General features: G+C 38.5%; 1 protein-coding gene across 1 annotated transcript in view; it reads left to right on the top strand.

Moving 5' to 3' along the window:
• The window catches only part of STAC (SH3 and cysteine rich domain), a 72,980-nt gene that overhangs the window by 3,493 nt on the left and 42,696 nt on the right, over positions 1-26,791 (top strand). Inside the window, exon 2 of the mRNA XM_041466835.1 lies at positions 20,044-20,320. Coding sequence (XP_041322769.1) covers positions 20,044-20,320 — 277 coding nt within the window. The remainder of the gene's footprint in view (positions 1-20,043; positions 20,321-26,791) is intronic.

Raw genomic sequence — 26,791 nt, 5'->3', positions numbered from 1 at the left:
AATGTCTTTTATCTAAATGTACCTTGGAATTTAGTAAAGAAAACTAAAATTTGTCTAAAATCAATATGTGTCCATGGAAAGGAATCCTACACATGGCATGATTTCTTTACGTTTGGTAGCTGGCACATAATTCTGTTAACTTTATTCTTGTTTTATTTTACCGACATTTGTATATGAAGAGGAAAGAACCCATTTCTGCTCATTTCTTTAGGTATGAATCAAATTGTTATCACTCTTCTGTGAGCAATGGCTGGGGTATTCCTAGGCAATAGGGTTATCTTTGGAAATTCCTTTAGCATTTTTAAGTTTTAGAGGACACCTGAGCATCTACAATGTTTCAGCTAGTGCCACTAGAGTGGATTAGCACTGCTGATCCTCAAACTATTAGAGTTCCATGTCAATATGTTAAAAGTCTTTCAGGCTTTCTCATATACTTCAGAAGGGGTATCAAGTCCTGCCCCTACCATTGCAGGCAATCTGTCATGTAAAAGTTACTTGTTTGAAAATATTGATGGATTTCTGTGAAGACCAATTTTTTTTCCCCACAGTTTTCCCATTTCCGTCTACTTTATTTGATAAAATACAGCTGTAATTGTGTTGTACTGTAATCACATGTCTTTGGAAGGACTCAAAATTTTCCTCTGAACCACAAATTGATGGGTCAAAGAAATTGCTCGCACTCAGGTCAGCTAGGTAATTTCAGCAACTAAAAAAATTGGAGAAAAAAAGATAAATTAGATCTCCAAATGTATATGGTATCTGGACTACGTATTTAAAAAAAAAAATAGCCCCAGTCTGACACTTTCACACACTAACTACCTAGTGGACAATATTCAGGGAAATGCAGACCATTATCTTCAAATTCAGGTATGTCAATTCAGGAGATGCAACAGTTTTTCCAACATGAGCTAACCTGATTAGCAGTACATAAAATGGAAGTTGAAAAGAGTAGGAAGCCAATAAAAGGATTAAGCATTGAAGTTCAAGATGTGAACTTCTTTTATGAATATCCCCACATTGATCACGAAGATTGAACTTGCATACCTGTCCTGCTGGATCAATAGAGCAATATTGCTTACTTGAGGTTCAAAACCAGGTGTTAATATTGAATATTTAACCAACATAAACAGCTTGAAACTCTTTGGGTTGTGTGCCTTTTAAATCACATAGAACTTGTGCTATGCTGCTAAGCAGAGATCTTCCCCACTTAAAGAGTTAATACTTTATGAGGCTCCATAGATGGGTACTCATCAATATTTTAAAAGGGCAGGCAGTATGGTGTGCAGTTAGTGTTTCACCCTCCACACCAGAGATAAATATCCAGCATGTAAACTACTGCTGTAGTCTTCAAAGGAATACCAAACAGCTTAAAAACATCCCATGAAAGGGGAAGAAAGAACAGTTTTCCTTCTCGGTGTTACTTCCATGCCTCTGTGTCAAATGGTGAGTACATACTGTGGAGGTAAGACTAAGGGAAACAAATTAGTTTAAGTATTTTTATGTGTTTTGCAACAAATTATGTGAAGGAAAGTTTCATTAAAGCAGGAAAGTAATACTCTAACCTATCAATGTCTCCTCAGCAGACTCATTCTTGTGTTTACACTTACTTTGACTTTTCTTTCTTATTCTTGTTCTGTTTGAAACTCTGTGATATTGTTTTTTCTTTGGTATATATGTCAGATAAGTTTCTAGGCACTTTGAGATATCTAAGACAAAATAGAAATGTGATCCGTTCATTCTATTCACACTTTCAATGGTGCCAAAGTGGAGAAGAAATCTATTACATTTCTACAACCAAAAATGACTTGACTGAAATCTGGTGTGGTTAAAAAAAAAAAAAAAAGGATTTTTAAAATAGTGCAAATTTTCACTGATACAAACAAATTATTTACACATCTGAAAGAGAGTTCAGTCCACTGTCTCAGTCTCTTACACTGTATTCTTCTTAATAAAGTAATTCTCTTGAATTCAGCTTTTACCACTACTTTTAAAAAGCTCTGTCAACACCTATATGACCATAATAATGGCTAAGGGATGTCCTCTATGCTTCATCCTCTTCTAATTCCAGTATACATTTATTTTTTGCCAGCTTGTGTGGCATGTAATTTTAATAATATTGCTTTAGCTTAAACATCTCCTTTCCATGCTTGGTGCAGGTTTCCGTCACACAATTTACTCTCATATCTCTTACCAACCTTTAATTTTTTTATACTAAATAATCTGGGCTGGGCTGACATAAAATAAACTCTCCATTCTTTGTCTCATTATGGTAGCAGAGCAGCGCCCCCGTTTAAATACTGAATAATCTTTCTTGAAAAAGAGTGACTGACTTTGTGCATGGTATTCTCTGTGGGAGCTTGTACAGTATCATTAATTCCCAGAAACCTTGCTTCTAACCTTTGTGTCTCCTAGTCACTCCTTGGTGAACCAGAGGTCTCCATTCTATTTTTCTGTAATTTCCAGGGGACCCAGACAGGATACATTTGTCTATCTTCATCTGCAGTGGTTTGAATCAGGTCACTGGCACTGAAGTTTGCATTTCCAGGGCTGAACTTTATCCTATTTCCCTGACTTCATCCCTCAAGATCCAGGCCTCCCCATACATGACAATGCTTCCCACCTCAAGTTAAAGAAGCTTCCCCATCTGACCATCCATGAGCCACTCTGGTACAGTCCCTCTCGGACCACCCAAGCTGGGACCAAGGCCTCTTCCCAGCTTCACATGCCACACTCACACAGTCACATCAGGTTTCCTTACCCACTTGACCCCAGATTTCCTATAGCCCATTCTCAGACATTTTGATCCTTAAAACAATTTAATCAAGGTGCAATAGCAGAATAAAAGCTTGAGGCGGTTGCCTCCAAGGAGGGACCCCAAACCAGGGAAACCGTGAGGGTTTACAGCTTTACAGGTAAGCCTGGGAAAGCCTGGAGTCCTCAGCTCCTGCCGTGTGGCTCCTGCCATGTCTCTGGTCACTGCGCCACAGGTCCCCATAACCTTTGTTATGCAAGGTCCTGCCACCCAGAGCTCAGTCTGCAGCTGCACACGGAGCTGTCTGTGCTAAATGTATTCCTCAACAGTGCCAGAGGGAAATGGCCTTATGACCTGCGTAATCTTTGCAAAAAATCCAGTAATAAAAGTAGAGAGAGGAATATTGACCCTAAAAGTGCTGTTCTTTGAAGAACTCCACCAATAACCCTCAACCTCTCCTTTCAACAGTATCCATATCCCACTGAACTTTCCATGAAACTTATTTACAACTTTCCTTCTTTTATCTTTTCACGAATAGATTCCCTTTCAGCAGCATATTCAATAATTTAAATGAAATCCAAATAGATAGTCTACCTTTGACTTAATACATTTTCTAGAAAATTGTCTAGAAAATTGTTCATCTTATTCATTACAACTGATCTAGGAGGATTTCTCTTTTTTTATTGTTTCATTTTGATTTGGTTTTGTCAAATTTTGTTGAGGTCAGATTTACAAATCTGTATTTGCTGGGATCACATTTTCTGCCTCTCAACAGAGACCTCCATTTCACTTTACATCATTTCTGTCTTCATAAAGCTTGTTAAGGAAATTTGTTTCTAGACTTTCAAAGTAAAATTTTATAACAGAGCTTAACTAGTTTATTTTCTCCCTTTCACCTCAACAGACACATTCTTTTTTAATGTTGTGCCATAAATTTCTGTAATCTCTTTCCTATTGTTCCTGTTGTTTTTCCCCAGGATCATGGCTCTGGGAAGAAGGTATGCTGAACTGCTTGCTGAAGGTCCAAACCAGCCTTTTATCCTGTCCTTACTGTACCACAGCCTTTTTCTTCTGTTTCTTTCCCTAGCCCAAATCTGTCCATTGACATCTGCTAAAATACATTTTCAAAGGATTCACTCAGCTTTTCTTGACAATTAATATCCTTTTACTTTAGGAACTGTGCTTGAAAGGTCCAGTTTTATTTCCACAGTGTCTGTTTTACTTTTTTTTCTTTCTCTTGTTCCCTTCCCCACAAGAAGGGGGGACTCTTTTCTTAGTCCAAATTTACTTTTTGAGGTAACTATTTTCATGCAGTTTTCCAAGAGCACACATTCACAGAGTCTTTTTATTTATCATCATTTCATAGAATTAGTATTAGTAGTAGCAGCTTTGGAGACATTATATGTCTTTTACACATCCAAGCACATTCAAGACAGCTCTGCTGCTTTCCAGACCACTGCTGAGACATCCATAACTTCCTACAGTTAAAAGTTCGGGTCCTTCTGTGTCACACTCCAAAGAGTGATGCGGTCTAAAATACGCCTCTAAGTATCTGAGAGTGCTGAACGCCTGAAATTTCTTCAGGATAATGGAGCACATCAGTTTTGGATTTTTGAAATCCAAAACATGGCTTAGATGTTCATTTTTCCTGTGCACTTTATTTAAATGCAAGTAAGTTGTAACTACTTGATAGAAAACTGTAATTCTTTGTATGACAGGGATTTCACGTACTGCCTAGGACCCATTGCTGCATACTCCTGATAGGTATAAGATTGCATATTTGATAAATTTACACTCATGTTTGTCAGGCAGAGGACTAGGCTTCCAGATGTGAGCGTGAGTTGAATATTCTTAACACAGTACTCAGTCCTGCACAACTTCCAGTTGCATAGGCAAGAAGTCATTCAGTGTTAAATAAGCACTTCCCAGGAAAGTGCTGAAGCATAAGCAAACGTTGCATGTTCATTAGCAAAGAGGACCAGCTGTGAAAATGAGAAATCTATGTGTGAGTGATTGAAATAATTTGAATTTGTTTTCCTTTGACATATGCCTCTGTTGGAGGAAACTCCCTTTGATTCAGTAGGCCAATTGAGAGAGTAAATGCTCCTTGTCAGGGAATTTAACTCAGGAACCCTGTAAAATATATTTACAATGGATGTCTGAAAAACAGATTTCTTGTGTCTCTGACATCAGCAGTTAAATGTGACAAATAGCTTGCCCATTTTCTTATTTATTAAAATAAAATTAGTTTCATGTCTGTAGTCTCACATTACTAGAGACTCATGGAATTTTTCTCCCTGACAGTTCAGTATTTCTTAGCTGACCTGTTTTTAAGTGATGAGAGTGGTTTGCTAAGTACTGTCAAGTGAAAGTGCTACTGTTTAGGGGCTGCAGTGGTGTTAAAAATACCATAGCATGAATAATTGTGAGACAGAGGTCTTTCCCAGCCACAGGAGGCTGTAAGTTCAATATGGAATTGCAGTCCTTTAGGCAAGTAACAGCAACAACTTTAATGCTTTTCTTTTTTGTAGACATAATATGCTCCATCTCTGAGTGCCATTTAAAAGCTTTATTAAAACGCAACACATGCACTGCTTATTAATAAAGATCATTTTAGCAGTCTAGTATTCTGAACAGAAAAGGAAAATGAAGCTGACCTACAGTAACTGATGATTAGGCTTAACTAAGAAAGGAGAAAAATTACTATAAACTGGTATTCATAGAGCTATTCAAATCTGCATTTAGAGTTTTTTTGGTCATAGTAAGACAAAGAAATGTATGCTTTGGAGGCACAGCTACAGGTGAGAGGGCAAAGTCAACCTGATAGACTGTTATAGCAAATACTGTTAAATATGGTCTTACAGACAAATGTCTGCTACCTCAGTATTCAAATTCTTTTTTTTTTTTTTTTTTTTTTGCAAAAATTGCCCATTCATAGTGAAGGGAGACATCAGCTTTTGTCAAAAAAGGGCCAGATTTCTAGTGTGATACAAACAAGTCACCTTCTAAAACATCACTTATATAGGTGTACTATTCATCATTGATTTGCCAGTGTTTTCCCTGCCAGTTTAAATTCTGTGGTACCCAAAATCAAAATAACTTGCGACTGAAATGAGAGTCTAAAAGCCCTGACCCAGCCTCTCTTGCCTCTCTGCATACAGTGAGAAACAGCCCTGGACCGGGCATCTCTATGCTCACAAGTAAACAAAACATTCAGCATGGTAAACCTGTCAGTGTCCCTGACTGCTGTGCAGTTACACTGAGAATCCAGTTGTTAAGAGGTTTCAGGCTCAAATGCATTTTTAAAATGCACTTACTCTTATCAGCTAGTATCAGTCAACTCAAGGACCTGGCATATACAATTTTTGTTGTATCTCTTAGTGTACTTATTTATATTTTTCATAAGTGGTATTAGATAATTTCTTACTTATGTTCACACAACATCTTTCAATTTAAATTATCTCATTAAGGAATAATTTACGAATAAACATAAGGTGACTTGTAATGATTTGCCAAATATTTCTGATAACGAGCATTCCAGTGAAATGCATGCTTCTGGAGTGCTTTTAAAAAAAAAGCACTTACTGCTTATTTTTCAATGTCAAAACATCTGGTCCTGAGGATTTGTTCAGATTCTTAATTGTGTAAACTTTTGCTAAGGTGCTTTCCCTGATTGCAAGTGAAATTTCCAGAAAAAAGAGGAGGAAAAAAAAATGCATCCCAGGTTACATTGTACAGCCTCACCTGTAATTAGAGACCATCTATAGGCAGGTAAGTTAGTAGTTCAGTCCTCCTCTGTTATAAATGGAACACAGACCAAAACTGTTTTATTAAAGGTGACTTAGAGGAAAAGCCTGCTTTGTGTGATCTAAATTAGCCTCTCTGAGCAGAAATCTTTTTTCCATTGACCAGGGTAGGCAGGTACAGCTGAGTTAAAAGCTCAAATTTAAGTAAGGTGACCACCACCGAGATTCTGTCAGAGTGAGGTCTTGAACCTTGCCTACAAAGACTGGTCAGCTGTCTGTTCCCCTGCATGGCTAGTCTGTCTGACTTTTCCCTCTCCTGCCCACAGGTCCCTAAAAGACATTCTGAAAAGCTGCAGTTGGTTTTTGGTTTTTTATGCCAACGTGGAACAAAATCATTCAAACTTTGAAAATTTTTTGCTAAGCGAAACTGCTGTTTGCAGACAGTCCTATAATGGAAAGTTATGCACCTGTGAGAAAAAGAGAGAAAAATGTGAGCCTATCTAGGCTTCAGAATGTGAAGTGCTGCTGTTAAGCTGTAGCCACAAGATGAATCAGTTTCACAAAGTATGGGCATGCAGGAGTCTTTGGCAGGTTCACAGCAGTTAGATCTACCTCCTGTAGCTGGTTATAATGACAAATGGATTTCATCCTCCTGACCATTAAAGATCCAGGGAAACAGTTAACTTTTGTGCTACCTCGCCCACTCACGCTCTGCCTTTCAATGATTCTCTCTTCCTTCTCTGTTCCTATTCTCGCACTAAACCATGACCAGGCTCTCTGATACAATGAGTCTTTACAGGAGAAACTTCCATGTTTCCAGGCTTAGCCAAGTTTAGATATTTCTGTTAAGAAAATGGATGGTGGTTCTTCTGTTAGGGAAAAGGACCTTTCATAAACACTGTGTGGATGCTGACGCTCAGGCTATAAGTACGCTTGGAAAAAAAGTAAACCCCACAGTTTGTACTTTCCCTTTCAGCTATACTCAAGCTGTACTTGCATTATTCATAGAAGAAAGCCTTAACTTCCATTTAATTTCCTCACATATTCTAGTTTTACATGGCCTGTTTCTCGTGTGTGGATACCTATTTATCCCTTGAGGTAACCTCATTGTCTCTTTATATGTCTATGCAGGAAACTATACGCACATTTAAAACCTGAACAATGAGGCAATACAAAACATATTTCTTCTCCTTATGGAGAAGAAATAAAGCCCTTTTCCTAGTTTCCCCATCTTGTCACCTCCTTTTGGGGTAGGTAACTGAGGACCAGTGCTATTCAAAACAGCCCTTTTCAAGTGCAGAGCTGCTGAAAAATCTTTTCAGCTCCTGCCTTCCCCAGAAGCTTAGGTTCCCACAGACTTCTTCAGACTGCAATTCTGCCCTTCAACAGGACTGGCTTTTTTTAGCAGTACCTACCTGGCATCCAAGAAAAATGCTCTGGACATCTTTCTTAGAGATTATCAAAGCTAACATGAATGCCAACAGCTGTAATAGACCTACCTGAATCCTGTTAGAATGTAGAAAAATTAAAAACATTTCATAAAGGTCCAAAAAAATTACAGTCAAACCTTAAAGGAAAAATCTGTATAGAGTAATTTTCCTCAGAGGAGAATGCACCCATGACTAGATGCTGGCCATAAGAAGTAGCCACTCAGTCCAGTCAAAAAAGCATCAGTTCTTTTTTAAACAAGATGAGAAAGCTAGCCTATTTTTTTTCTGGCATTGTAGGGAACACACTGTAATAAACACAATATTCCCAAAGTAGCAATAGAGGTAATGTCATTTTATCTTTACTAGCAGCTGCTGAATTCTAGAAAAAAAAAATCTCCTTTTCATGAGTTAATATCTCTCCAGTACAGTCCCACACATAGCCTCTGCTGTGTTTAAAAAATGCAGCTGATGGGAGAAAATTGATATAAATCTCAGAGTTTAGCACTGCCCTTGTTTTTTACTTCAGCGGTAGACAGTAAGTGTATTTCTGCTGTAATATTTCACATGCCTTATAAGTCAGTGTTACTCAGCTATCAAGAATTCAAGAATTGCACCTACTATAACAGTAGAATAGATGAGACAAAGGAAGTTCTTAGTGGAAAAACCCCCCACTTTCATAGGATTCATATTCACATTCTTTAAAACTCTTTCTCTTAACTTGACTTTCCTTTTTTCTTCCTTCTATGTCCCTGCTTTCCTGCCTGCCTGAATCCCTCATGCAGCCCCACGCAATATGCTGCTCCTCTTGAAGTCACAGATATTACTTTTGTCAGACAAGGCATCACAGTTTTACTGGTTCCCTGAATCTCCTATCAAAGCAATAACTCTTATTAAATTAAATAATTGGTAATTTATGTCAATGACAACAGCTCTTTTCTCTTGCAACACCAAAATTAAGAAGCTTCATTTATTAGGTGAACACAACATCGTACAAGATTTTTTTTCAAAAATATTACTACAGTTATTAGATGTTTATGTGCAGGATTTCATTAGCAACAGTTTAACTTTAGAGAGTTTTGAGGAACTTTAAAAAAAGTCTTAATAGTCAGAAAAAAATGTAGTTCTTTGGAAAGGGTTATAGTCTTATTTCTCTACTTTTCTACATATGGCATCCTGTATGTAACCATCTTTTTATACAAAACCAGCTATCTCAGTATGAAACCACATTTTTACAGTTCAGTCATTATAATCTTGAAATTTTGATAGAGGTAATTTGAGAAGGAAAATTGTGCAGCTGGTGAGGATAAAAATAAAATGGTTTTGTGTTGCAGGGTTGATCTTGAAACAGTAGCTGGCTGAAGATATGTTCAGCATCTTGGAGGTTTAGAAAAAAATACAAAAGAAATGGAACAGCCTGAGGCGAAAGGAGTCAAAGATAGATCATAAATCTCAAACTTAACAACTCCTGCTAATTAACATCTCCAAATATACGTGTTTACATTGTCAACTTTTTGAAGCAGTGTTTAGGCCTTCAAATGTCTCCATGAAGTGCCAAGTAACTGTGTGTCATCTGCATGACAATATCATCACCAAGTTAAACAGATATTCCATGTGGAGAATTGTCCTATTCTTTATGTAGGACATTGAATGCAGTTTTTGCTTGGCATAACTAAAAAGTCATGACAAAAAGACAAAAGACAGAGTTAGATGGAAACTTTCTGTAGCAGTATCAGATTCATTGGAAACTGGTACTACAAGCATAGTTTTCCCAAAAAAAATTCTGGAAATGCTTTTTGAATATTAGAGAGCTACTACAGTAGATTTGTTTAAAAGGATAAATGCATACTGTAAGTTGCACTTTGAGAAGAGCTTTAATGGAAAATGTACCAGATCTGGACTGGATCTGAAAATAAACATATTTTTGTCATGGTGGACAGTAAGATAAATGGATGCAGAACAAATGACAAGGAAAATGTTATCAAGGTAGAAAAAAATTTTAGTTGACGCAGCATTTGTTAGGTATGTGGTAGCTGCTACAGGACTTAAGAACTGAAAATACAAGATGAAGGACACCCTGTAGGAGCCCAGGTAAAACATGGAGAAGCCCAGAGGATTAACTAGCTTTGCTCCTTGTGTGCTATCAGCTCTGCCCCCAGATCCAGGACTTCATGCCAGAGTGGTTTCAGGGCAGCAATGTGCACCAGGACCGTATGGATCCTGTCAGATTTGTGGTGTCTGAGCCGCCACTGCCAGGGTGCCCAAATGTCCTGGCTGGCAAGTAGCAGTGTTCACATGATGAGACATTGTTAGTCTTAGGCAGGGGCAAAAGGAAGATAGAAGGCAGCAAATTTGGTACCAGATTGCAAAACTATGCGCAAGAAGAGGAAGGGAACCATGGAAAAAGAAAAATTGGAAGGGAACCAACAAAGACTGCTAATATTCTGTAAAATGTAAGTTCCTATGCCATCTCTCACAGAGAAGGGTTTGAAATGGAAACATGAAAACAAGTTGTAAAATTTGGATCTGAATCCCTGTTTGTGACCAGGCAACAAGGAAAAGAGTGAAAAAACCTGTGAGACCATGTAAGACAAAATATTGGCTTGTGGGCTTCTTTTAAGCCAATAGGCCATACAGCACTCAAACTCTCGCATTGTGTTCTAGCTCTTTCTTTGACTGAAAAACAAAATAATATCATCTCAAAGTTAAAGCACAGTAGCTAGGCAAGAATTGGACAGAATATATTCACACAAAATATGAATTGATACAATTGTCCAGGAAGGACAGGAGAAGCAGAAGAATAATGTCACCTAGATCTATCTATAATTGGTTGTGGAGCAGCACAGTTTAGAAAAGAGTAGTTTAAGAAAAAGATGAGGGAATTGAAAAGTCAGATAAAGTCGGCTGGGTAACAGAATATCAAATGTGGCCAAGTGTTTTTTCATGCTGCATGCAGAAATCCTTTCATTTTAATGCACAGTATAAAACATTTTAAAAGTTTTATTTCAAAACATACAGACAACAAAAAAACCCTCCAATAAGCCATCCAAACCCTGAGCTTTTACTCAGGATACATGCTCACTGAAGCCAGTGGGAGTTAGCAGTAAGCAAAGACCTTTAGGATTTGGCCCAGTGACAATTACTTTGTTGTAGAGCTGAGCACTTACATGTTTTCATTGCAAAGCAATTTTAACAGTGTAAGTTTTGAGCCCCAGAAGTAAGAGTGGAAACACTGACAGAGTATTAACTGTAACAACTCCCAGCAGGTCTTGGACTTCTTTTTTGTTTTAAGATGACACAAATGTGATAATTCAGTATGTGGGTTGTGGTGTTCATGTTAATTTGCCCTCAGTTAGCCTCTCTGCGAAATGTGTTTCCATATTTGTTTCAAGAGATAAACTACTATTTAAAGTATTATAAACCAGGTCTGTTAACAAAAATAAAAGAAAAAAAAGAAAAGAAAATCGATAAAATATATTAGTGGAAACTATTGCTGTGGGCAGTATTTTTTAGCAGAACACTGTTGTTTTGGGCTTTTGTTTTTTTTTTTTTTGGAGGTCCAAGGGTGCCGTACTGAGGTAGAAATCAACAGGGGAAGTGCACATTTCATAGAGGTACAGACATGAGATACAGTCAAGGATGATTAATCTTGCATTCACAATCACATTTGCTCCAGATTATTCATAAGAAGGAAAAGAAACAAAACTCAGGTCCTGTTATTATCAGTCTGGAAGACTCTCAGCAGGTAGTTACCAGTGTAGCTTCTTTCACCTCAGCAGGGCTTCCTGGATTAAAATCACTCTGAAATCCAGCCTTTTAATCTCCAAATTTCATTGTGCCACATCCACCACAGCAAAGATTAATAAATGACTGAATCAGGAGTTACCAAAGAGCTCTAAATTTACCATTTAGAAGCTGAAATGGAAAAGAACTATCCAAAAAGAGATGCAAAATATGGGATTCCCAGAAGGGACCTCAGAGATAACAGTCAAAATGCCTTCTACATCCAGAGGCAAGAGATAACAACATCCTGATAGAGACAAAGTATGGAGATGACTGGCTGCTTAGCAACCAGGTGCCTGAGGTGGACCCCAAAGTACAAAACAAGATGTTGTAAACACCTACCTTTCTTGAAATTGAAAGTACAGGCTGATTTTTTAAATTTTTTTTTTTTTAATTGAAGGACTATTCCTAACTATCTCTTGCTTTCTTCATGAGCTTTTGTTTTGATTTCAGGGGGAAAATTTTGAGATGGTTCTATTGTCAGACCATGAAAGGGAGCTACATAAAGGTCTGCACCAGACACCTTTCATAACCTGAATTCTAAAGGATGTCCTGCAGCTGATGCCACCCATGTGGAAACAGTTATTTAGCAGCAGGGAGAATAGAACCCTGGATATAGCTACAGGATTTGTAGCCTTTGCTCCTGAGAGAAGCAGCCTGTCTTCTGTTAGGCGAGGCAGCAGGGGAGATCAAAGAGATAAAATATTTTGCAGCCCTGATATTTGATAATGACTGAAGTGTTCTGTCATTTGATTTGCAAATTGTTTTGTTTTATGCACATGCTGACAAAGGATGGAGAACTGATGATCAGTGAGCTCAACATGGTGAACTCAGTAGATCTTCTTTTGGGACTGTTAATCTGATTTTTGTCAATTAGATTACAAACTTCAGAAAGCTCCAGTACAGATTCTCTGAAAGACACTGTGACTTTTTATTTTGAAATACTTGTTATTTTGAAATACTGCAAATTTGAGAAAGATTCTCTGCTAGAAGCAGTCTGAATGCAAACCATGATTGAGTTATTACAAGCATTATCCCCACAAAAAATAAACTTGAATCAAACCTGTTAGGAAGTTTGAAGAAATAATGATAGACACTAGACCTCATTAAGATAATGTAATATGCACTCTTTTCTTTCTAGATTACTCTTTCTAATACTGCTTGGTTAAAAGAAATCAAAGGAATATATCAAAATAGAGCCGTTCAAAAACACAAAAGCAAAATTATGTTAGATATAAAATTTGAGAGTTTGGGTGTGAATTATACTCCGTTTTTGAAAAAAAAAAAAAGTCTTGCATTTTTCTTCACTTTCATTCATGCAAGTATTTATTTTGCATATGTTTCCTCCTTTTTATAAGCTATTTTAAACTTTTTTAATTACTGTGAGTCTGTTGAAGTTACAATGAAAATATAATTTAGCAGGGTAACTCACAATTACAAAAAATCTAATAGAGTGTCTACACTTTTTATGCCTTAGGACTAAGTAGAAAGTTCTAAACATAATAGAGAGATAAAAGGATTTCCCTGAGATTTGATGTCAATTGATACACTTAATAAATTGTGTTTCCTCAAATCTATCACTCACTGGACTGCATTACTTTATTCGATCATATGTGATGCTGAATTTTGAAGATATATAAAGGAATTCAGATCACATAGGAGACTTTTCATATTTTCAGGCCTTAAAACTTCATGTACTTTATTTCATGTTTACCTCACATATTTGCCGGTCCTGGTTCCTTGAAGGGTTAGAAGATGACACACATTAAAATGCAGGATAAGTTCAAACCAAGTGCAGGAGCAACTGATGAGCACCAGGTGAATTTTTATCTTGGTTTAAATCAAACCAGAGTCACAGAGAATGAACAGCTCTGCTAAGCAAACTGCCTGTTTGGCTATATGTGGAGGCTGACCTCTTGATAATTCAGAGGTCTGCCAACTAGAGATGCAAATGCACAGCTGGCAAAGATGTAGTACATCAGGAGAGGGCTGAGGACATGGGATTCACACAGACATTTGTGAGGGTAGTGACACCTGGGCATCCCTTCAGATTTCATGCTTTCAAACCCTGATGCTCTTTCAAGGATTTTTGCTGCTACGCTCTGTCATGTCAATCAGAGCATTTCATTGTAGTTTAGGACTCTATGTGTGAAACAAAACCACAGAAAGAGCCCTGCCTAGAAAGGTTTATATTCTAAACAGGTCTGAGAATCTGTGAGTGGATTTAAAAAAATAATAGAAGAAAGGGAGGAGAATCTAAGGATGACAATCAGAGAGCTGCGAGAGCCAAAGAGAGTAGCTGAAGGTACCAATGAATCACTAATAATATTATTGGTAGGTATTACAAAAAATGGCTCCTGTTTGACTATTTCAGTACAGTATTCAAGCAGAAAGTTTGACTTACTTACTTTTTACAACACTAACAAACATATTTGTTCTAACAACAGCTATGCAATCTGTTTGGGAAAATACAAATATAATACGTAGCAGATTCTTCAATAATGAACACTCCCTCTTTGTCTGTAGTGGATTAAAAGGATACAGCTTCCAAGAGAGCTGGCTAGAGCAAACACATCTTCATGATAGGGTCAGATTCTCAGACTGTATAAATCATCTACAATTGAAGTCAGTTTAGCTAATTGTACTAGCAGAGTACTTTGACTATTTATTATTTAGAAAGAAGATGGTAGAAAAGAAATTGGCTTTGCTTGCAAGTTTTATCATGGGTGCTTTGCCAATAAACAATACAACCCCTTAAGTATTAGAAATATCCTTTTATCTTGTTAATGTTATAAGACATGGTACTCCTCTCATCAGCAGGCAAACACATATTGTTTATGAAACTGCATACTGCCTTTAGGCATGTTATAATCTTATTTTTGCTCATTAAAATGTCAAGGCAGAGCATTTTCAACTCAAAATTTGTAAAAAACCTGCTCTTGTCTGTCCTCAAAAATCACTTGCTCTCAGTTTTAAGAAGAAAATCATTAGCCTTCATACACACAAAAAGTAAGCACTCCTTTTTGAGCTGGTTCCCTGTTGGCCCTAGATCAGCACAGCTAGCTGGAGCCCAGAAATGCCACCAGGGTAGCTCACACCCTGGTAACATCCAGTCCTTCAACAATGCAAGTAAACAACTGAAGTATGTTCAGAGAGTTGCTAATACAAATTGTATGTTCCTTGACCCAGAAAATGGACTGTACTCAGTAGAGGAGATGCCATTCATCAAGTCTTTGTTCTCTCCCTTATTTGAAATGCTTTTGGTCTGAATCCCTTTCTGTAATAGCCCGTGTACCTGACATTCTCTCTAGCAAACCTACACAACATCATCTGAGCCATGTGTGTTAAGTCCTTCTTTTATAACAATGTTCTTTTATAAAAATGTCATATATTGAGAGTCAGATTATTTGGAAATTTGCTCTAAGGAGCTGCAAGGAGGAAAAAATGGTTCCTTACAGAAGGTGGATGTTTATCTCACAGCAGAGTTAAATCTGTTGACAGAGCATTTTTAGGCTGCATACTAAACAAAATAGCTACATTTTATAAGGCTTGCAGGATTCAAACTGGCTTGATGGCTCATTCCAGCTCCGTTAATACCCTGAATTACTTGTAGTGGATCTAATGATACTGTTACACCAGGGTAAAGAAAAGGCTAAAGAAGAGCAAGCAATATTTTTTTTTGTTGTTGTTGTTTATTGCTAGTCCAGTAGCAATATAGCAAACACCTGATATCTGAAAATAAGGGCTTGGTTATATGGTGAGTCAGTGAATTAGGGTTGATAAGTAGGACTCATTTATTCATTTCTCCTGGAAAACAGTTAAGAGTGGAAATGTACAAACAATCTCCCCATAGGCCCCACACTGCCCAGGAGCCTCTGCTGCTGGAAAGGATGGCTAGCAGTGACCAAGTGGGCAACAAGACCAAGGGTGCTGGGAAATCACCTGATGTGTGCACGCTGGGGGCCCAGCAGACCCTGCTTCGTTCTTCCCATCCACTTCTACTGAGCTGACTGCTAATGTAGGCAAGCTGAAGAATCAAGAGGAAAATTGTTCCTAGATACCAGGAAGCACTTAGGAGCCTGAATAAAGTACTCTGCAGGGTGGACACCTATCTTTGTAATTGCATAGCTAAGGATTATGGAACAGCTCAAATCACATCTTTCCGATTTTCATGGGAACTTCTTAAATGCAAATTGTAGAAAAGCACTGGGTGCTTCCAACAATTGCATCAAATAAAGTCCTGGTGAGGACAGGTGCAGTTTCCATTCACAGCAAAAGCAGTGGCACGTAGCTAGCACTAGCAATGAATTTGAGTAGCTGTTCTTTTACTGCCTTCTGTTTTCTGCTTACAGCAGCTAAAGAGTTGTAGTATAAGGGAATTAGGAATGGAGGAGTGCTGATAACAGAGCTTTCTGATCCCTTGAAGCTTGAACATTCAGTGACTTGGAGGAAAATTGAGATTGTGCTGCAAGATACAGGAAAAAAAAGGTTAATCAAGCTCTGAGGTTGAGCTATTGCTCTTATCTCTGCCTTGCCTTTGGGGTTAGTATGTGCAGTCACTGTGAATATGTGTGACTGATAAAAAGCTTTTAACTAGAAACAAAGATTTTCCCCTTACTCTAATTTCAGACCACAGGAACACCCTGGCTTTAATATGAAGGGCTAATGTTTCTGAAGTGTCAACATTGTGAAGTCTCATGATGCTACCACAAGTCTAGAAAACCTCCTGTGCTTTTGGGAATGTTGTTTTTATTTAAATGAAAGCTAAATTATAGCCTTGCTCACAATGGAGAAAATGTGAAAGTCTTAGGAGATTTATTTCAAATATGTTTCTTAAAACCTTCTTGTGCTTGATTTAGCGGTTGTTTCAGTTTCAATACATGATTTTTCACTGAAGAATTGAAGTATTGAGTGTAGCACAACACTAGCTACAGAGTTTTTTCACAAAGTTTTGTAATGTTTCTTCATAAGGTTTAACTTTGGACTAATTCACTCTACAGAAATAAAGCATAAATAATAAAATTTGCTTATGTTCCTCTCTATTAAAAGACATGATTCCCACCTCAGGCGAATGTTATAGCAGCTGTGGCATCCCAAGTGCTTTAACTCAGTTTATAGCAGACCAAAATCAGACATATATTACATACCTGTATTTAATTACATTTGAAATCTGGCAATAAAAGAATGGGGATAATCCACAGCAAATTTCAAAATGAGGAGATGGTGATATTTAAGTAAGGGAAGTGATGCTTACACAAGTGCAGTCTAATAATTACTTAAGCTTTTATGGTTTTATAGTTTATACAATATGTATAACAACCAGCCCTTGCCCTCGCTTGGGCCAACTTTTCCTAAGTAAACAATCACATACCATTGCCCTATTTCAAATTCTCTCATGAGTCTAATATGAGAAAGGAAAGTTGGATCTGATCTTAAAACCTGATGCCAATCTTCTGTGGCTCTGTATGTTCTCTCTTACGCATCAAGGGCATAAAACCTGCTGATCTGAGAGGTATTTTTAACAGTAAAAGTGTGTAATTAGCTGCACAAAATGCTAGATTTTGCCAATATTCTTAATTTTCTCCGAGTCACTTCTCTAGGCATATAACCTATTTGGGATGTAATAGTCCCAGACTTCCACTGGTGTATTAGCTATGCAACAGAAGCCAAACATGCAGGTGTCTTCCAGTCTAAATGCAAATGGGCATGAAATCTGTATTTTGGCTAATGAAAGGGATATCCATCTTGTCTGGGAATTATTTAACCACATGAACCCAGGATGGTTCTCAGTGAGTTTCAGAAAGGGCTGCCAGTTTGCAGAGCTGCAGAGGTGCCTCCCAAATATGTGAAGGTGACTTGCTCAACTCATTCTTGGGTATGTGTCTTCTGAACATTCTGGGAGGGAATGCACAGAATACATAGTTTCATGCTCATTAGTGTTTATCCATGAGTTTGGGCAGGTATAGCCTGAATGCTGGACTATTCTTTTTTTTGAAAACTTGACTTTTCTGCTTGGGGGAAGAAAAGATGCTGGTAGATCCCTCAGCTGCTAAATGGCTGTGTGCAGGAGAATGGGATAAGGATAGTAAATGCAAGCTTCTTAAAATGTACTGCATACATTATCCAAACTAGCAGGACTGTTGTTTCATGATAAAACAAATACTGTATTGCACAGCTTAGGTTTCCGTCTCTGGCAGGAACAGCATTTTGAAATTTAGTTAGCTTCATGTGGCACTGTAGAAATGGATGGAAAATCAACAATGGAAGCCATTTCAGTCACCTTGTGGTGTTGTAATTCTCTGTGTTTTGCTACACTAATTAGGTCTAACTTCAGTGAGGAATGTTTCAGGAGCAAGAAGGTGAATTATTGCTGAGTTCCTGGCTGTCACTGGGGAGATGAAGTAATCTCAGAACTGACTAACCTCAGTGATTTAAAGAGCTGGTAACTTAACATCCAAGAGGAAGAGGGAAGATCTCACATTCTGATGGTGCAGTTTACAGTGAGTTTTAGACTCAATCAGTCTGTGGCTTGGGCTTCAGCTGAAAGAGCATCAGAAACCATAAACTGCACTTACAACATAGTTGGCATTTAATTACTTAATTGCTCTTATTTTCACATTCCCCTCCAGACTGAGAGTTTCTTGCAAATAGGTATTTCCTTCCTTTGGATCCAGGGCTCCTCCTCTGAACCCAGAGTGAGTTGTGGGTGGAGAGAGGTGCATGTGAGATGGGCCCCAGGTTTGGATGCCTCCCTACACCCAAAGCCATTGCGAAGGAACAGCTCAGGAAGTAGAATGGAGTTTGCTTCCATGTAGCAAATCAAACACTGTTAACTGGAGCCAACAGCAGCTCCTTGTCCATTTATTTGACTCTGGGGTTTTATTGTGAAACACTGGGGAGAAAGCTGGTGTCTCCCTCTCCAGGAGCAAGCTTCTTGCTTCTGAAGGTGGAAGAGAGGCTTTCCCCCAGAGTGTCTTGACTCTCCTCTCCAACAGCGTGCTGTCAGCCACATCACAAAGAAAACAGATGGATAAGGAGCAGAATCTAGGGAGAGCAAGTACTCTGAGGCTGCTAAGTCAGTGTGACGTACCACTTCTATGCTTTTTTTGGGAAAGCATGTAAACTCCCTCCCTTTATATTAGTGTGAATTATGATTCCAAATAATCATTGCTTCTAACATAAACAGTTTCTAATATAAACCATTCCTGCTGGTTACCACAGACAGCCTGAGCGGCATGGAAAATTTCAGTTGTTACATCACAGTCACCCAGAGAATAGCAGCGGTGATTGAAATAATTTTGCAGTGGTTTGAATAATGCTGAGTGAAAGGTGATACAGAATTATTGCACTTCACAGAGGGCAAACACAAAGCAGACTCAGAGCTGGAGTTCCTTTTACCTGGCCTCTCCTTGTGGGATGTTGGAGCTGACAAACCCACAAATTTGTGTGGCTAATTTCCTAATCACGTCAGTGACTCATCCAGAACCCCTCTCAGCCTTATACAAAACTGGGGAAGAGAATGAAAAATTAGACGATGACTGATATGGCACAAGAGCATTTACATATAAAGAGTTTGAGTTAACAGCTCTAATTTAGTAATGCCTTATTGTGGTGCTTTATAGTCTGACAATCAACACACAATACAACATACAAGAACATATGTGAATGTGTGTTAGCTAGTATTAATTAATGCATTAACTATCAACTGGCCAGCTAATTACACTCTTACTGCTGTTAAGACTTCTGTCCTTAAAAAAATAAATAAAAGTAGAATTTCTTAGTCAAAGCTAATCAAATGCATATAATCTAAAATATATATAATAAAAAATGCATATAATCTTTGTTTCTGCCAAATTCAAGAACTTTAAGTATGTAAAATATATTCACTGAATTCACTTGTCATGTACCACCATTTAACAGGTATTCCTCCAATGGCTTTACTGACTGATTATGTACTCTTAGAGGATGAATAATGCTCTAAGTTCCCTCATGCTTGAATACAAAGGGTGTATTCTCCCATGCCTACAACTTTCAGCAATGCTTCTTTGCTGTTGTACCTGCAAATAAAGACCAAAAGAAGCATTCATTAGGACTATCAAGTTTATTGTCCATCAGAAAACATATGTAGGGTAGGTTGTTTTCTGATTGGGATCTGTTTTCTTTGCTCAGAAATTGCTGGTTAAATGTTAAAGTCAGTTTTATTGTTCAGGTGGTTTAAGGTCTGACAGTAGCTCCCAGGTTTGCTTGGCAACAACACACCCCAAAACCAGGAGCCTTGCCTTACTTTTAGAGTAGAAAAAAAAAATAGTAATTATAATTGTTTTATTTGTTGCAGCTGCAGAAACTGAAACGATCCCTCTCCTTCAAGACTAAAAGCTTGCGGAGTAAAAGTGCAGACAATTTCTTCCAGAGGACTAATAGTGATGTGAAACTGCAAGTAGACTTGATGCCTGAGGTGAGCACAAGCACTGGGCAGCTCCCCAACTCAGACAGCCAGGCATCTTCACCCACCAGAGCCCAACAGCTGCCAGAAAACAGCAAGACTCACATCTTCCAGGAGCACATCTTCAAAAAACCAACCTTCTGTGATGTCTGCAACCATATGATTGTTGGTAAGAAACATTTTATTTAAAATCTCATTGTGTGTCCATGCTAGAACTTGCAGGATGACCTTTGTCTAACTTCTGTGAGCCCAGATGTCTCCTTGAGAATATTCATGCAGAGGGATTCTGGATTTATGTCATATCTGCCACAGGCTAACACAACTTCTACATTTGTTGACAGATGTCTTGCCTTGTAGACACACACTGTTATCACAAATTACAGGTGAGGGATTCAGCTGGAATCAAACTCTTCTGTCATCCAGGTTATACTGAGCACCAAGCACAAGTTGTATGCTACACTAGAAGCAGCAGAAACCCATATTGCAAATGTGTCCCCTATCCTCACTCTTTCCCACAGCAGTAATTTTAACTTTCTTCCTCCTCGTGTCTGCCCTCACACCCTGCATCACCACTTTCACTGTGGTGACCATAGCTACCTCCCCCAGCTGTCCCACATGTCACTTAAGGGACAAGAATTAGCATCTGCTGGGTGGTAGGCACTTACCTGCTTGTGTGGGTGTGGGTGTTGGCTGTCTAGGATGAATATTTTGGGAGACCAGGTCAAAAACCAAATATAACAGCCAAATTTACACTGCAAAAAGTCAAGTATATCAAATATATACTTGGGATTTATGGGATTCTTCTACCCAATCCCTCCTATGCACAAAACCTCACACTAACTTTATACCTTTGAAAGACAGGCCTGTCTACTCTCTGAAGCTGTCCATGAGTGTGTAAGTTCCAGCCAGGGACTGACTGACTGACTGACTGACTGACAGGAGATAATTTTGTTATTGTCTCTAGTGTGCAGAAAAAACCTCCCTGCTGAGCCCTGCTTGTAAGGTAATTTTCAGTGCAGTGTGTAGTCCTAAAAAGCCAGCCTTCATGCAGATCATCCATGGGGCTGTGCAAGGAGAGGTCAAAAGATAAGTACAAGTGCCTGGAGGTGTAGAACTTGCATGGCCACCACAGTGGGAAGCTGCAGGAGTTGCTATTCAGAAATCTGATCCTGGAAATTCACATCCTCATGGCTAGTGTTGTGCACATGATTTGGTCCTCCTGCTTACTTACCATCTACTTGTCCCAGCACAGTGGAGCAGGAGTAAATTCAGCAGCAATTTACCGGTGTGAAAGTGGGTGACACAATTTACAAGCTTTTAGGCAGGACAGGGAGGTAAACATGCTAATGATTTAGCTTCATGTCGAAGTAGTACAGGTCTTTGAGTACAAAATATTGTCTGCAATTTGTATAATTTACTGTCAGAAACTTACGTCCCATGGCATGGAAGTCACTGCCTTCTAGGTAACAGTATGGTAACTTCTTGAAAGATGCTGATAGGACTGATCAACATTTTGCAAATGAGGGTGCTCGGTGTTCCCCACTTGTGTGAGGAATTTGTGGTCTTTGGAAAAGGCAGCTGCCTACAGAACATTAAAATTGATGCAAGACAATCTTGCTTCCATAAATTAACTTATATTCTCACTTCACCACAGCTGTACTGAATCCAAGGAAATGAAGGAATTTTAATCACAATTTTTGGTGTAATTTTTCCAATCTTTTAAGGTTTTTTCTACTTGAAGTGGTAAAATAAATGAAAGAGAGAAGGAGTAAAGTATCAGTATGAGGGAAGTTCACAGTCCAGAATTTGACAGGAAGTCTGGAAAAGTAGTTAATTGAAATAACTTTATGTATGAGAAAAGGCACGAATTTGTCTCCTTCAGTAATGTGGATGGATATTCTATCAAAGCTTATTTTCACAAATATATACTGCAAATATAAGTTCCTTGAATTTCTGGCAGCTTCTTATGAAGTTGTATGGAGATAAATATCATCACAAATCTGCATGACTCAGCAGTAGTGTTTCAAAATACTGCTGCTTATGACTGATTATTGCTGGCAGCAAACTTTGCAGAGAGTAAATCCAGTTCATAAACACTGCTGCCCTTGTCCTTTGCTGGGCAATCTGTGTCCGCCTGGAATAGGAAAGTCCTGAAGCACAGCTCTAAGCTTCAAAACATCAGCTTTAACCCCCTGTGCTTTCTGAATTTTTTTCTGATCTCTCTGCTGAGGTCTTTGTTTTTCTGTGTCTCAGCCACTTCATTAGCTAAAGAAGCCTTTTATAATTGCTGAAGAAACTACTGTGACCTATTTTGTCTGCTAGCAGTCTGAGTCAGGTAAATTGCTCTGACCTCCTCCAGCTCATCTTTGCTTGGAGGAAAGGCAGAAAAGATGTTGAGAGTTTTACCTTAAGATGCCTTAGAGTATAGATGCCCTGATTTTCATAGACAAACGTATTCTCTGTTCCTGCCATCTTCTCTTTTTGGTCCTTACTGCAGTCGTGCCTGGTTTTACTGTATTGTTATTTAAGCAGCATGGTAGATCTCGCTGTTATCTGTGTGCCATTCAATTAACCCATATAGGTTGTGCAACTGTGGATTATAGGAGTAGAGAAGCAAAACAGGCAGCTTTCAGGAAACCCTGTCAAGCCTGCTCCCAAAGACAGACTGAAAAAGCCTCATGTTCAGAGACTCTGACTGCTTGAAACATGGAGCCGATTTGTTCCCTCTATTTGCATTTTTCAGAGGCAGTGACATTTAAGAGTAATGAGTCTATGACTTTAAATTCCTCATTGATGAGAATAAAGGCAAAGACAGATACATGTTTTGAAGGCTGGAGGAAAGATTCCAGGAAAATTTTGTCTTGCCTTTAGATGGCTTCACTTTTGCCACCAAGAATGATTCCAGGCTCACCTTAAATGGCACTCTGATCTATGAACTAAGCAGCTCTGTTTGGTACACGGCAGCGTAATGAACAGTGCACAGCATGAATGTGCAGTGACTGCTTCAGTCTCACTCACGTGGCAGAATCCATCTGTAGCTTCAGAGTGAGCAGGACACATGGAGCAGAGGCAGCAGGTTCCCTGTGCTGCTCTTTTCACAGCAAAATTAAAGAATTTGAAACATTATCTTACTAGAAAAAAAATATGTGCATCATCTCTCTTTGATCCTTTGGCACTAGGAGCCAAATATTGCCTTTGGGATGCAATGCAATCAGTATATATATATATTTGAGTAAACTTACTCTTTCAAATATTTTTCATGCATCCCAGAGTACAATGCAACATATTCGAAAGAAAATCTGTTTATTGATGTGATTTTTAAAAAGGAAAAAGAGTATAAATAGTGTGCTTCATACTGCACTTTGAAGGCAGGAGTTGGAGTGTTCCTATTAATTGTACTAGACTGAGACTCAAGTTCCACCTCAGTAAACAGAAGAAAAATTTGATACAGAAGCAGTAATTTTCTGTCAAATGAAATAACGGAGGAAATTTCACATTTGAGGGAGCTTTGAAGAGTGCATGCAGAATCCATTTTACATTAATGGAGCCTTCTTACAGCATCTAATTCTCCGATAAAAATCATCATTTCTAATAATGAATTCAACAGTAATAGTTCACATAATTTCAGAGCAAATCAATAGTGTGTTGGAGCAGACTCTGCACTCCTTTCTCCCACTCATTGTTTTGCTGCTGTGGGTGCCTGGCATCGGTTAGTTTAGGACTGGGGTTTCAGCTCCACTAAGGGCTGCATATTTTCCTAAACATATCCACCCTTGAACATCCTCTCACAGTATGTCTCTTAGAAAACCATTAATTTGCAGTTTTAGTAGTAGTATTTATTGCTATTTTAATATCTAACCTCAGCAAGGGAAAATTTTGAAAATCAAAGTGTCTTGTGGAATGTATTACTAGATCATCATTTAGGAAACACTGGGTTTATTGGGTTTTTATTTTACATCACAGTGATAAGAAAATCAAGTCAGATACCTCTGAGTTTGCATTGTGTTACCTACCATTTTCTGTGATAAGCAAGAATGTGGTAAGCTTTGGCAATGACAAATTAAGGGAGGCAAAACCAGCTAGCACCAGCAAAGATAGATACTGTTAAATTAATGTTGCATCAGATTATGATCTTAAACTATGCTGATCAGAAGCAAGTTCTTGCTTTTCTTCAGTTTCTGGTGTGTCATCCATCATCTCTGTGACAATTCGCCGTTGAAGAAAACATGATGTCAGTACTCTTTAGTTGTAAAACATTTGTGTATTTTTTAAGAAAACCTCCATCTGTAGAATTCTCAACGTTTTACTCATTTGCAGATCATTTCCTGTGCTGATTCACATGGAAAAAATGTTATTTTCCACATATTCCAAGCATATTACATGCAATTAATGTATTCCCATCTAAGTCAAATATAAGTAATGCAGCAAAAAAATAAAGCACTTTGCTTTTAAAAATATATTACTTTAAAGTCAATATTTCAAAGCTGTGTTTTAAAGAAATATTTTCTTGTTTATATTGTATCTTTCTTTGTGTTTCCAAGGTATATGTAACTGTTTCACTGCATTGTTAGCCTTAACTATGGCAGAGGATGTTAATCAAACACCTGGGGGTTTTTTTGGCATACCTGTTAGAGCAGGTTTTCCTGAAACAAACTTGCAGGAAGACCAGAAAAAATTGTGGTGTGCAATGTCCAGTAATGGTCAGAACCGGGTCCTTCTGGGTTATACCACCCCTGACATATATGCATTAATAGGTGTTCTCAAGGCAGCTGGGTTTCTGGTTTGGATGCAGATTCTCTGGACCTTTGCAGCTCTGGATAACTCAGTACCTGTCCTCTCAGGGAACTAACCAGATTGCAGTTAAAAAAACCTGTGGAAAACAAATAAACAAGTTAAAAAGATAAAACCAAAATATAGCTGTAGTGTAGCTTCCTTTCAGTCTATTAATCAATAGTGCTTAAGCAGTGAAATTGTGTTATCCCTTCAGAACTGACTCACTCCTACCACCGTCTGTTCTGATTTAGCCAGTCATTCTGAAGGTTCAGACAGCCAAAAAAGTACCATGAATAATTCTTTCTCACTTCATCTTTTAGAAGCAACCTGTATTTCTTTATTTCACTGTGCAGTTGTGGCCACTAGAACTTTCAACCACTTTCATCCCCAAAGCTGTATTGTAAAATCCTCCAGAAAGTGAGGGTAAAGTTGATAAATTGGGCAAGCTTTTCAAATGCAGGAATAAAGGAAAGAAAGAGATCTAGATTGAAGCTATGGTTCCCTTTTTCTGTTGGATTCTGCTTTTGAACTTCTTCTCTTAGACTATCAGTAACTGCGACTAATAAGTACTGGAAAAACTCCATGGTTAGAGGAAGTGTTTATATAACTGTAATTTATGTGGATGTTTATTAAATATAGAAAAATTTCACAGGAACTATGACACAGTGCTTTCTGCCTCCAGTCTGATCAGCTCTCTCTTAAAAAATATGCTTGACTGTTTTTAAGCTTGCTGCCTCATTTCATGAAGTAGGCTTTCTGGTTTGGTCCAAACCTGCCTATATCCAGCTTAATCCAGGTAGACAAAGGTGCAGTAAATGGTCACAGATTGATCACCACTTTTTGGCAGCAAGACAATGTACACGTACTCCTGGAAACATGACTGTAACTGGCATTTTCCAAGGCTATGGTAGTTTGGAAGGCTCTTTGGACAGAGATCTTGGAAAAAACAAAACCAAAAAGAGGCATTTTTATTTATATTGCAGGATGAAGGCAAAAAATAATGTTATTCATTCAGTCCTGCCCTCCACTCTTCCTAGTCTCTCTAGCATCTCCCAACACAGATGACCTTGAGGGAAGAGATTCATGCTGCCACTTCATCAGAACAGAGTTGTCCCCTCTATTGAAGGGTGAAGAGCTTCCAGCAAGCGGGACATACACCTGGAACAGGGTTTGTATAGTCACAGCCAAGCCTTCCCACTTCTATTCTCCAGACACAGCATTACTACTGCAGTATAAATTTGTTTTGTTTATTAGTAAGAGTTTTCCTATTGAAAGGAACCTTTACTAGCACCATTTTTTTTTCATTTGTGAGGAAATATCATAAAATCATTTCTGACCAACCTGATAGCTTTCTATGATGGCATGGCTGGCTGGGTAGGTGAGGGGAGAGTGGTGGATATTTACTACTTTGACTTCAGCAAGGCTTTTGACACTGTCTCACATAACATCCTTGTAGGCAAACTTAAGTGTTGGATGAGTGGACGTTAATATCGATTGAGAACTGGTTGAACAGTAGAGACAGAGAGTCCAGTTGGAGGTTCATTGCTAGTGATGTTCCCCAGGAGTTGTGACCAGGTCCAGTCTTGTGCAACACATCCGTCCATGACCTGGATGAAGGGACGGATGCATCCTCAGCAAATTCACTGACATTACAAAACCAGGAGGAGTGGCTGATACCCCAGAGTCCTCTGCTGACATCCAGTGAGACCTGGTCAGCCTGGAGAGTTGTACGGATGGGAAGCTCCAGAAATTCCACAGAACTAAATGCAGGGTCCTGCACCTGGAGAGGAATAATCCCAAGCACCAGTGCAGGCTGGGAGCTAACCTGCTGGAAAGCAGCTCTGCGGGTCCCAGGGGACAACAAGCT

Source organism: Pyrgilauda ruficollis, unplaced genomic scaffold, assembly GCF_017590135.1.
Source record: "Pyrgilauda ruficollis isolate IOZ18807 unplaced genomic scaffold, ASM1759013v1 scaffold2, whole genome shotgun sequence".
In the NCBI taxonomy this organism is placed as follows: Eukaryota; Metazoa; Chordata; class Aves; order Passeriformes; family Passeridae; genus Pyrgilauda; species Pyrgilauda ruficollis.
Note: the sequence above shows the minus strand (reverse complement) of the source record. Positions and strands in the feature narration are given on the sequence as shown.